The sequence below is a fragment of the Oncorhynchus nerka genome, linkage group LG14 (genome assembly GCF_034236695.1).
Source record: "Oncorhynchus nerka isolate Pitt River linkage group LG14, Oner_Uvic_2.0, whole genome shotgun sequence".
Lineage (NCBI taxonomy): Eukaryota > Metazoa > Chordata > Actinopteri > Salmoniformes > Salmonidae > Oncorhynchus > Oncorhynchus nerka.
In genome coordinates, this window is record NC_088409.1 from 14,134,735 (window position 1) to 14,147,126 (window position 12,392).

General features: G+C 43.5%; 1 protein-coding gene across 1 annotated transcript in view; it reads left to right on the forward strand.

Annotated features, from left to right (window-relative positions):
• The window catches only part of creb5b (cAMP responsive element binding protein 5b), a 119,965-nt gene extending 114,695 nt beyond the window's left edge, over positions 1–5,270 (forward strand). Inside the window, exon 11 of the mRNA XM_065027471.1 lies at positions 861–5,270. Within this exon, the coding sequence (XP_064883543.1) occupies positions 861–1,015 (155 nt within the window). The 3' untranslated portion in view covers positions 1,016–5,270. The remainder of the gene's footprint in view (positions 1–860) is intronic.
• The last annotated feature ends 7,122 nt before the right edge of the window (positions 5,271–12,392 follow it).

A 12,392-nucleotide genomic window follows, 5' to 3' on the forward strand; every position in this document is an offset into this window, starting at 1 on the left:
CTGCTGGAGCGTGTGCTACAGGTGGGAGATGCTATGGTGACCAGCGAGCTGAGATAAGGGGGGAATTTACCTAGCAGGGTCTTGTAGATGACATGGAGCCAGTGGGTTTGGCGACGAGTATGAAAATGACATCGCCGAAGTCGAGGATTGGTAGGATGGTCAGTTTTACAAGGGTATGTTTGGCAGCATGAGTGAAGGATGCTTTGTTGCGAAATAGGAAGCCAATTCTAGATTTAACTTTCTTAATTGACTTGGTTAAATAAAAAATGTGCTTTTGTTTTTCTGCAGTTTTTTTTATGGTAGATGTTTTCTTTCTACTAAATGCACTTAACAAACTTTAACAAACATCAAAGTACTTTTCTTAGGAGCGAGTGGTCTGAGCGCAGGCAGATGGAGATCATTTGATTGACAGTTCTGGTTGCCTAGTGATGGATGTCAGCCCGGCTTCAGAAGCGGCAGCCCGTTCAGTGGTGCTTCAGAACTAAAGGTTTCGTGGAGGCTTTTAAAAAGCTGCAGTGTAACCTTTCAGACAGACAACAAACATGCCGAGGCCGAGGCGCTTTCAACGCGCCTCATTCCATTGGTCTGAAATGAGGATATGATACATGTTTGGTTGGAAAACACAACGTTCAGTGGTTTATACTGTACATAGAAATGTAACAATTTGTTGAAAATTAAGAGGTTTTTAACTGTTGGACCGTGTTTGTTTAGATAAACAGACATCTAGAGAGAGTTGTTCTATTGAGGGTTTCATGTTCACTACACACCCATTCATGTTGATACACACACACACACACACACACACACACACACCATTGCCAATCGTCCTCTCACCCTGTGTGTTGTCCTCCTCCCCTCAGGTCCAGACAGCAGTCCAGCAGGCAGCCCGGCCCCAGCCTGCTCCCAGCAGCAGGTCATCCAGCACAACAACATCACCACCTCCAGCACAGCTGCAGGGGGCAGCACTGTGCACGGCCTGCCCAACCACCGTACAGACATCAACCCCATCCACTAGAGACAAGACAGAGAGAGACTACAGTACCCCCCCCCAGTCTGTACCCCCAGCCCCCAAACTGTACCCCCAGTCCGTAACCCCAGCCCCCAACTTGTACCCCCAGCCCCCAACTTGTACCCCCAGCCCCCAACCCGTACCCCCAGTTCCAAACCCATACCCCCAGCCCCAACCCCATCCCATCCCTGGTCTAACCCCCCTTCCATGGCTCTCTGAGGGCTGTTTGTCTGTCTGTCAGTACGGGACGGGCGGCATCACACACTGCCTCCATCTCCAGGACCAGGTCCAGAGAAACCCCTGGAGAGAAACCTCTGGAGAGAAACCTCTGGAGGGAAACCTCTGGAGAGAAACCTCTGGAGGAAAACCTCTGGAGAGAAACCTCTGGAGGGAAACCTCTGGAGAGAAACCTCTGGAGAGAAACCTCGGGAGAGAAACCTCGGAGGCCTGCAGGGCTGCTCTTTCTACCGTAGCTATAGTAGTATTTTTATAGACCTTTTTAACTAATATGTGTTCTCTGGGTTTGTCTTCGTTCTTATTTGTCTTCTATTTTTGTCTCATGTTTTTTTATCTATTTTTTTATTTTAAATTTGTACTTTAGTTAAAAGGGAGTTTTGCAATTCATGCAGCATTAACCCGTGTGGAGTTTTTGTGATGTCATACCTCTGTTAGACCGACACCCCCACCGGGTCACTGTGGTGACACAGCAACGGGACATGAGCCTCAGACCATCACCTCTGTGACCCTCCCTAACGTCACCTCTGTGACTATGTCTGTGTCTCAAATAGAACATTTTCCTCTATAAAGGCCACTACTTTTGACCAGAGCCTTATGGGTAAATGCCATTTGGGATGATTATCTTGTATGTGTGCTTGTGACTGATGGATTGACTAGCAGAGAGTCTGAGCACCACTGTCAGATAAGTATGTGTCAGATAGTTACTGTGTTGAATAGTGCAATGTTCTGGTTACATGTGTAACATACAGGGTATGTAGTGTCAGGTACTTGATCAGATGCTTAGCTAAGAAAGTGTGTGGGATGCTACTGCTTCCACATTGTTGATGTTGTTGTTTTTAACCAAGTCGAACTGTTGCCATGATATGCTATTACTTAGTTACCTACCGGAATATGGCGTTTCTATTGAATTATGCTCTTTTTCTAGAAAGGACCCTGACTGTTACCCTAGCAACCCATCGATGCTATTTAGAGGGCGTTACATGTAATGAAAGATTGAACGGTGTTGAGAATATGTTCAAATTGAAGCAATACATCCTAGTATTGTTGTTCTATCAGCCATATTGCCCTGCACTGTGATACCAGCTAGCCGAGGCAGCTCTGGAGGCTGACCCGACCTCTGTCTCCTCCACTCTCCTGGAGGCTGTCCCCTGACCGCTGTCTCATCCACTCTCCTGGAGGCTGTCCCCTGACCCCTGTCTCCTCCACTCTCCTTGAGGCTAACCCCTGTCTCCTCCACTCTCCTGGAGGCTGACCCCTGTCTCCTGCACTCTCCTGGAGGCTGACCCCTGACTCCTCAACTCTCCTGGAGGCTGACCCCTGTCTCCTCCACTCTCCTGGAGGCTGACCCCTGACTCCTCCACTCTACTGGAGGCTGACCCCTGTCTCCTCCACTCTCCTGGAGTCTGATTCCTGTCTCCTCCACTCTCCTGGAGGCTGACCCCGGTCTCCTCCACTCTCCTGGAGGCTGAACCCTGACCCCTCCAATCTCCTGGAGGCTGAATCCTGGCCCCTCCACTCTCCTGGAGGCTGACCCCTGTCTCCTCCACTCTCCTGGAGGCTGATCCCTGTCTCCTCCACTCTCCAGGAGGCTGACCCCTCCACTCTCCTGGAGGCTGACCCCTGACCAGTCTCCTCCACTCTCCTGGAGGCTGATCCCTGTCTCCTCCACTCTCCTGGAGGCTGACCCCTGACCCGTCTCCTCCACTCTCCTGGAGGCTGACTCCTGACCCCTGTCTCCTCCACTCTCCTGGAGGCTGACCCCTGACCCGTCTCCTCCACTCTCCAGGACCAAGTAAAGCTTTAAGAGACATCTCCTTCAGTGTAGTTCTAGTGCTGCTGCAGCCAGGCTTCCAGAATCAGTGGCACATTCCAAATGACCTGAACATTCCAGATATGAGCCTTGTCCTCTGTCTGCCTCAATATCTCAGGTGGGGTTGTCATACTGTAGGAGACATATAGAGAGAGATATGAGGTGAGATAGTTGATTGAGTCTATGCTTTTGTAGTCTGTCAGTGTGTGTTTGACAGTTGAAGAACGATTGGCTGAGTTTCTATCCCTTTATAATGCAAAGGTCTTACAACCATCTCTAACGAGGCTCAGCAGTTTTAGCCGAATGTTTTCCAAAACATCACAACGTGCCTGAACTTCTCTGTCTTTTTTTATTACTAAATGGAATGTCAATTGTTTCAAAGACTTTTGAATCATCATGAACTTTTCCATTGAGCTAGCAAGCCTTTATAAGTGATTGTTCCCCCAGTCTCAGTGAGTGTAGCGTTGATGGACACTGTGTGTCTGCTGTTGGTGTGTTTTTATGCCATTTAGCAGAGGTCTTTCTTCAAACCACGTAGTCATGTATACATTCTTTATGTGTGGATGGTCACGGGAATCAAACCCACTATCCTGTTGTTGCAAGTGTCATGCTCTACCAACTGACCTACAGAGCACCAGTGTGTTGTCAGGGAGTTTAGTCTGTAAGGTTAAAACCAGCTGGCTGACTGACCAGGGAGGAAAAAGCTGACCTTCAGTCTAACCTCTCCATTCTAGCTCCAACCCAGCTCTCCCACAGACCGGCTGACATGTCTGTGTGTGTGTCTGTCTGTGTGTCTGTGTGTGTGTGCGTGTCTGTGTGTGTGTGTCTGTGTGTGTGTGTGTGTGCGTGTGTGTGTGCGTGTGTGTATGAATGTTTTCCATCAACACATCTTCCAATAGCCCGAACTAGTAGAAAACTCAATATTCACTTTAGTTTTGACCACGACTCTGTCATGCTTGCTCAAGTCACCCCTTAGTTAGCACTGATCTAGGATCAGTTTACGCTCCCCATATCCAAACCTAAACCATTAGTGGAGAGGGATTCTAAACAGACCGTAGCTCAGTGTCTGGGAGAAACTCCACTTTTCCCTGAACATGTTGATACTTCAACATAGTACATATGTACATATGACTACATCCTTTAGTAGGAGTGAGCCAAGCAGCTCTACAGACAGGTGAGCTAGAGAGACATCATGTAGCTGTCTATGCACTTTGACCTCTGGGATATCCAGAGGGAAGAATAGCCATATTGAGGTCTCAGTGATGCCCGGTTCAATACACCAGCGAGACTCTGTGTGACTGACTGTTGATCTGTAGTGAGACTGACTGACTGACTGACTGTTGATCTATAGTGAGACTGACTGACTGTTGATCTGTAGTGAGACTGACTGACTGACTGTTGCTCTGTAGAGAGACTTACTGACTGACTGTTGATCTGTAGAGACTGACTGACTGATGCTCTGTAGAGACTGACTGACTGTTGATCTGTAGAGAGACTGACTGACTGACTGTTGATCTGTAGTGAGACTGACTGACTGACTGTTGATCTGTAGTGAGACTGACTGACTGACTGTTGCTCTGTAGAGACTGACGGACTGATGCTCTGTAGAGACCGACTGAGTGGCCGTTGCTCTGTAGAGAGACTGACTGACTGTTGATCTGTAGAGAGACTGGCTAAGTGACTGTTACTCTGTAGAAACTGACTGCATAGTAGTGACTGTTACTCTATAGAGACTGACTGCATAGTAGTGACTGTTACTCTGTAGAGACTGACTGCATAGCAGTGACTGTTACTCTGTAGAGACTGACTGCATAGTAGTGACTGTTACTCTGTAGAGACTGACTGCATAGTAGTGACTGTTACCCTGTAGAGACTGACTGCATAGTAGTGACTGTTACTCTGTAGAGACTGACTGCATGGTAGTGACTGTTACTCTGTAGAGACTGACTGCATAGTAGTGACTGTTACTCTGTAGAGACTGACTGCATAGTAGTGACTGTTACTCTGTAGAGACTGACTGCATGGCAGTGACTGTTACTCTGTAGAGACTGACTACATAGTAGTGACTGTTACTCTGTAGAGACTGATTGCATAGCAGTGACTGTTACTCTGTAGAGACTGACTACATAGTAGTGACTGTTACTCTGTAGAGACTGACTGCATGGCAGTGACTGTTACTCTGTAGAGACTGACTGCATAGTAGTGCCTGTTACTCTGTAGAGACTTACTGACTGACTGATCTGTAGAGACTGACTGCATAGTAGTGACTGTTACTCTGTAGAGACTGACTGACTGACTGTTGATCTGTAGTGACTGTAGTGATCTGTAGTGAGACTGTTACTCTGTAGAGACTGACTGACATAGTAGTGACTGTTGCTCTGTAGAGACTGACTGACTGTTAGAGACTGACTGACTGCATAGTAGTGACTGTTACTCTGTAGAGACTGACTGCATAGTAGTGACGGTTACTCTGTAGAGTGACTGTTACTCTGTAGAGACTGACTGCTAGTAGTGACTGTTACTCTGTAGAGACTGACTGCATAGTAGTGACTGTTACTCTGTAGAGACTGACTGCATGGCAGTGACTGTTGACTGTTACTATAGTAGTGACTGAGACTGACTGCATAGTAGTGACTGTTACTCTGAGAGACTGACTGAGTGACTGACTGACTGCATGGCAGTGACTGTTACTCTGTAGAGACTGACTGCATAGTAGTGACTGTTACTCTGTAGAGACTGACTGCATAGTAGTGACTGTTACTCTGTAGTGACTGACTGCATGGCAGTGACTGTTACTCTGTAGAGAGACTGACTGACTGTTACTCTGTAGAGACTGACTAGTGACTGTTCTGTAGAGACTGACTACATAGTAGTGACTGTTACTCTGTAGAGACTGATTGTAGTGACTGTTACTCTGTAGAGACTGACTGCATAGCAGTGACTGTTACTCTGTAGAGACTGACTACATAGTAGTGACTGTTACTCTGTAGAGACTGACTGCATGGCAGTGACTGTTACTCTGTAGAGACTGACTGCATAGTAGTGCCTGTTACTCTGTAGAGACTGACTGATGCTCTGTAGAGAGACTGACTGAGTGACTGTTACTCTGTAGAGACTGACATAGTAGTGACTGTTACTCTGTAGAGACTGATTCTGTAGTGACTGTTACTAGAGACTGACTACATAGTAGTGACTGTTACTCTGTAGAGACTGACTGCATGGCAGTGACTGTTACTCTGTAGTGAGACTGACTGCATGGTGACTGTTACTAACTGTAGAGACTGACTGCATGGTCAGTGACTGTTACTCTGTAGAGACTGACTGACATGTAGTGACTGTTACTCTGTAGAGACTGACTGAGTGACTGTTACTCTGAGACAGTGGGTTTGATGGTGTGTGACTGACTGAACTTAGTAGTGACTGTTACTCTGTAGAGACTGACTACATAGTAGTGACTGTTACTCTGTAGAGACTGACTGACTGATGCTCTGTAGAGACTGACTGAGTGACTGTTACTCTGTAGACTGACTGACTACATAGTAGTGACTGTTACTCTGTAGAGACTGACTGCATGGCAGTGACTGTTACTCTGTAGAGACTGACTACATAGTAGTGCCTGTTACTCTGTAGAGACTGACTGATGCTCTGTAGAGAGACTGACTGAGTGACTGTCACTCTGTAGAGACTGACTGCATGGCAGTGACTGTTACTCTGTAGAGACTGACTGCATAGTAGTGACTGTTACTCTGTAGAGACTGACTGAGTGACTGTTACTCTGTAGAGACTGACTGCATGGCAGTGACTGTGTTTAATGGTGAGGCTCCACAGGCTGCTCCTTATAAAGCTTTAAACATGTACCTTTCAGATGTGTTACTACAACATTGTTCAGCTCCAGTTTGTCTCATTGTGAAAGGTAACTAACTAAATGAACAAGGTCACCTGGAAACATGCATTCACTTTTTCTCCAGTGTGATGCACAAAGGTCTTGTAGAAAGGCTCGGGCAGTGGGTTTGAGGTGTGTGTGCACGTGTGTGATAACAACTGAACTTATGAAAGGTTGAACATGTATTAAGGGCTTCCTGTATTGCAAACACGTGAAACACCTACAAAGCGCCTTATTTCATCGACTTTGTATTTTCTTTTGAATCTCTAAACGTTGTGGCTTATTACTTTCACCAACTACTTGAGTATTTAACTGTTCTGAAATAAAACATGTTGCATCATGGGGAATATATGGCATTGACCTCAACATATTCAACTGGAATTGTTGTTAGATGTTTTGTTGGAATAACAGCTAATAGTGTGGAGTTTCTAGTTACCAGACAGGTCAAGCATAAGGCTGGTTTGTTTGTCTAACTGTACAGGCAGACATAAAGACAGGTTAGTGAGTTCAGGATGAGTCTGTGGGGGTTTCTGGGAGAGAGGTGGAGGACAATGCCTGCACATTAATACAAGTATAAATGTATCATTTTAAATATAAAACTATAAATATTGTACAGAATGTCATTCATTTGTATAATCTTGACTGTACATGTAATGCAACCACCTCTCGTTTTGAAAGGAGTCTGTTTTGTACATGTATGTAAATGAGGTTGTTAGTAGCACTTGTTTGCAGCCTTCTCAGTGTATGTTCGTCAAGGTTCATTTCCGCGCTTCGATACGTGTCCACGGTGTATTATACGTAATGGGTTGATGAATTCAGAATTGCCTGCATAACTTTGTACATGTTTGTGTGTCTCATCACAGCATATTCTTCGGTCTGCGTTTGGTTCAGCAGTTGTTCAGATGTTACACATCACTGCGGCTACATTACAGCAGGAGAATAAAGCACTTGTTCTGTAACATTACTCAGCTGGCTCAAATGACTTCAGATGTACCTTTTGAAGCACAGACAAACCATATAACCTTAAAGTACACAGAGTATACACCAGTGGGGGCTGGTGAAGGGAGGACGGCTCATAATGATGCTGCGGTTGTTGACACAAACTGGTGCGCCTGTCACCTACTACCATACCCTGTTCAAAGGCACATATGTTTTGTCTTGCTCATTCACCCTCTGATTGCCACACACACAATCCTTGTCTCAGTTGGCTCATAAATCTTTCTTTAACATGTCTCCTCCCCTTCAGCGCCACTGACGAAGTGGATTTAACAAGTAACATCAATAAGAGATCATAGCTTTCACCTGGTTAGTCTGTGATAGAAGGAGCAGGTGTTCTTAATGTTTTGTCCACTCAGTGTGAGTCTGTGATAGAACAAGCAGGTGTTCTTAATGTTTTGTCCACTCAGTGTGAGTCTGTGATAGATCAAGCAGGTGTTTGTAATGTTTTGTCCACTCAGTGTATCTACATATACAGTAGAGTACATGTTCATGGTACTGTACTGTAATCAGGAGATGTGTGTGAATATGTGGCAAGGGAAGCATGTCCTGATAGATCTGAGGCTGAAGCAACTCCTTAGTGACCAATAATCCACATGGTCTTCCAAGACAAAGCCCTGACCATTGATTTCTCATTAAATAGTAGTGTTTAAATGTTCTAAAACCTTCAATAACTATGGAGATGTCTAGACTGCTTAAATGAAGTTTAATGAGTTGATAAGTAGCATGATGTTTTGCCTTGGTACGTGACAGAGCAAGGAGTAGTCATCTCACTGCCCAAACCACCAGATGATCATGCCAGCCTGTTTCTCTGTTACTGGTTAGTACTTTCTAAAACAGTCTGCCATGATTGTCTGTGGAGGTTATCGAGTTCTCGGAGTAGTACCTACTATTACCTAAACAGAGGCAGGTATTGCAGCCTATTCAGAGTTGAATTGTTATTTTTTGGATTAAACAGGATGGTCGAGTCTGACTGAACCATCTGACAGGTAGAATAAAAAGGTCTTGGTCATTATGACTGAACCATCTGACAGGTAGAATAAAAAGGTCTTGGTCATTATGACTGAACCATCTGACAGGTAGAATAAAAAGGTCTTGGTCATTATGACTGAACCATCTGACAGGTAGAATAAAAAGGTCTTGGTCATTATGTGAACCATCTGAAGGTAGAATAAAAGGTCTTGGTCATTATGACTGAACCATCTGACAGGTAGAATAAAAGGTCTTGGTCTTGGTCAGGTCTTTATGACTGAACCATCTGACAGGTAGAATAAAAAGGTCTTGGTCATTATGACTGAACCATCTGACAGGTAGAATAAAAAGGTCTTGGTCATTATGACTGAACCATCTGACAGGTAGAATAAAAGGTCTTGGTCATTATGACTGAACCATCTGACAGGTAGAATAAAAGGTCTTGGTCATTATGACTGAACCATCTGACAGGTAGAATAAAAAGGTCTTGGTCATTATGACTGAACCATCTGACAGGTAGAATAAAAAGGTCTTGGTCATTATGACTGAACCATCTGACAGGTAGAATAAAAAGGTCTTGGTCAGGTAGAATAAAAAGGTCTTGGTCATTATGACTGAACCATCTGACAGGTAGAAAAAGGTCTTGGTCATTATGACTGACAGGTAGAATAAAAGGTCTTGGTCATTATGACTGAACCATCTGACAGGTAGAATAAAAGGTCTTGGTCATTATGACTGAACCATCTCAGGTAGAATGGTCTTGGTCATTATGACTGAACCATCTGACAGGTAGAATAAAAAGGTCTTGGTCATTATGACTGAACCATCTGACAGGTAGAATAAAAGGTCTTGGTCATTATGACTGAACCATCTGACAGGTAGAATAAAAAGGTCTTGGTCATTATGACTGAACCATCTGACAGGTAGAATAAAAGGTCTTGGTCATTATGACTGAACCATCTGACAGGTAGAATAAAAAGGTCTTGGTCATTATGACTGAACCATCTGACAGGTAGAATAAAAAGGTCTTGGTCATTATGACTGAACCATCTGACAGGTAGAATAAAAAGGTCTTGGTCATTATGACTGAACCATCTGACAGGTAGAATAAAAAGGTCTTGGTCATTATGACTGAACCATCTGACAGGTAGAATAAAAAGGTCTTGGTCATTATGACTGAACCATCTGACAGGTAGAATAAAAAGGTCTTGGTCATTATGACTGAACCATCTGACAGGTAGAATAAAAGGTCTTGGTCATTATGACTGAACCATCTGACAGGTAGAATAAAAGGTCTTGGTCAGTCTTGGTCATTATGACTGAACCATCTGTAGAATAAAAAGGTCTTGGTCATTATGACTGAACCATCTCAGGTAGAATAAAAGGTCTTGGTCATTATGACTGAACCATCTGAAGGTAGAATAAAAAGGTCTTGGTCATTATGACTGAACCATCTGACAGGTAGAATAAAAAGGTCTTGGTCATTATGACTGAACCATCTGACAGGTAGAATAAAAAGGTCTTGGTCATTATGACTGAACCATCTGACAGGTAGAATAAAAAGGTCTTGGTCATTATGACTGAACCATCTGACAGGTAGAATAAAAAGGTCTTGGTCATTATGACTGAACCATCTGACAGGTAGAATAAAAAGGTCTTGGTCATTATGACTGAACCATCTGACAGGTAGAATAAAAAGGTCTTGGTCATTATGACTGAACCATCTGACAGGTAGAATAAAAAGGTCTTGGTCATTATGACTGAACCATCTGACAGGTAGAATAAAAGGTCTTGGTCATTATGACTGAACCATCTGACAGGTAGAATAAAAAGGTCTTGGTCATTATGACTGAACCATCTGACAGGTAGAATAAAAAGGTCTTGGTCATTATGACTGAACCATCTGACAGGTAGAATAAAAAGGTCTTGGTCATTATGACTGAACCATCTGACAGGTAGAATAAAAGGTCTTGGTCATTATGACTGAACCATCTGACAGGTAGAATAAACAGGTAGAATGAACCATCTGAAAAGGTCTTGGTCATTATGACTGAACCATCTGACAGGTAGAATAAAAAGGTCTTGGTCATTATGACTGAACCATCTGACAGGTAGAATAAAAAGGTCTTGGTCATTATGACTGAACCATCTGACAGGTAGAATAAAAAGGTCTTGGTCATTATGACTGAAATCCATCATCTGACAGGTAGAGGTCTTGGTCATTATGACTGAACCATCTGACAGGTAGAATAAAAAGGTCTTGGTCATTATGACTGAACCATCTGACAGGTAGAATAAAAAGGTCTTGGTCATTATGACTGAACCATCTGACAGGTAGAATAAAAAGGTCTTGGTCATTATGACTGAACCATCTGACAGGTAGAATAAAAAGGTCTTGGTCATTATGACTGAACCATCTGACAGGTAGAATAAAAAGGTCTTGGTCATTATGACTGAACCATCTGACAGGTAGAATAAAAAGGTCTTGGTCATTATGACTGAACCATCTGACAGGTAGAATAAAAAGGTCTTGGTAGAATAAAAAGGTCTTGGTCATTATGACTGAACCATCTGACAGGTAGAATAAAAAGGTCTTGGTCATTATGACTGAACCATCTGACAGGTAGAATAAAAAGGTCTTGGTCATTATGACTGAACCATCTGACAGGTAGAATAAAAAGGTCTTGGTCATTATGACTGAACCATCTGACAGGTAGAATAAAAAGGTCTTGGTCATTATGACTGAACCATCTGACAGGTAGAATAAAAGGTCTTGGTCATTATGACTGAACCATCTGACAGGTAGAATGACAGGTAGAATAAAAAGGTCTTGGTCATTATGACTGAACCATCTGACAGGTAGAATAAAAAGGTCTTGGTCATTATGACTGAACCATCTGACAGGTAGAATAAAAAATTATGACTGAACCATCTGACAGGTAGAATAAAAAGGTCTTGGTCATTATGACTGAACCATCTGACAGGTAGAATAAAAAAGGTCTTGGTCATTATGACTGAACCATCTGACAGGTAGAATAAAAAGGTCTTGGTCATTATGACTGAACCATCTGACAGGTAGAATAAAAAGGTCTTGGTCATTATGACTGAACCATCTGACAGGTAGAATAAAAAGGTCTTGGTCATTATGACTGAACCATCTGACAGGTAGAATAAAAAGGTCTTGGTCATTATGACTGAATCATCTGACAGGTAGAATAAAAAGGTCTTGATCATTATGACTGAACCATCTGACAGGTAGAATAAAAAGGTCTTGGTCATTATGACTGAACCATCTGACAGGTAGAATAAAAAGGTCTTGGTCATTATCTGAAGTTGGATAATGGAACTTTTACCAAAGTTGTATAAGAGAAATTATTCAGTAACTTTGTTGCATTTACAAGGGACATCACCACCGGGCATTTACAGTATTTCAAACACCAGCGCCCTCTGGTGTTCATCCATTGAACTTGTTTGACGGACCCATG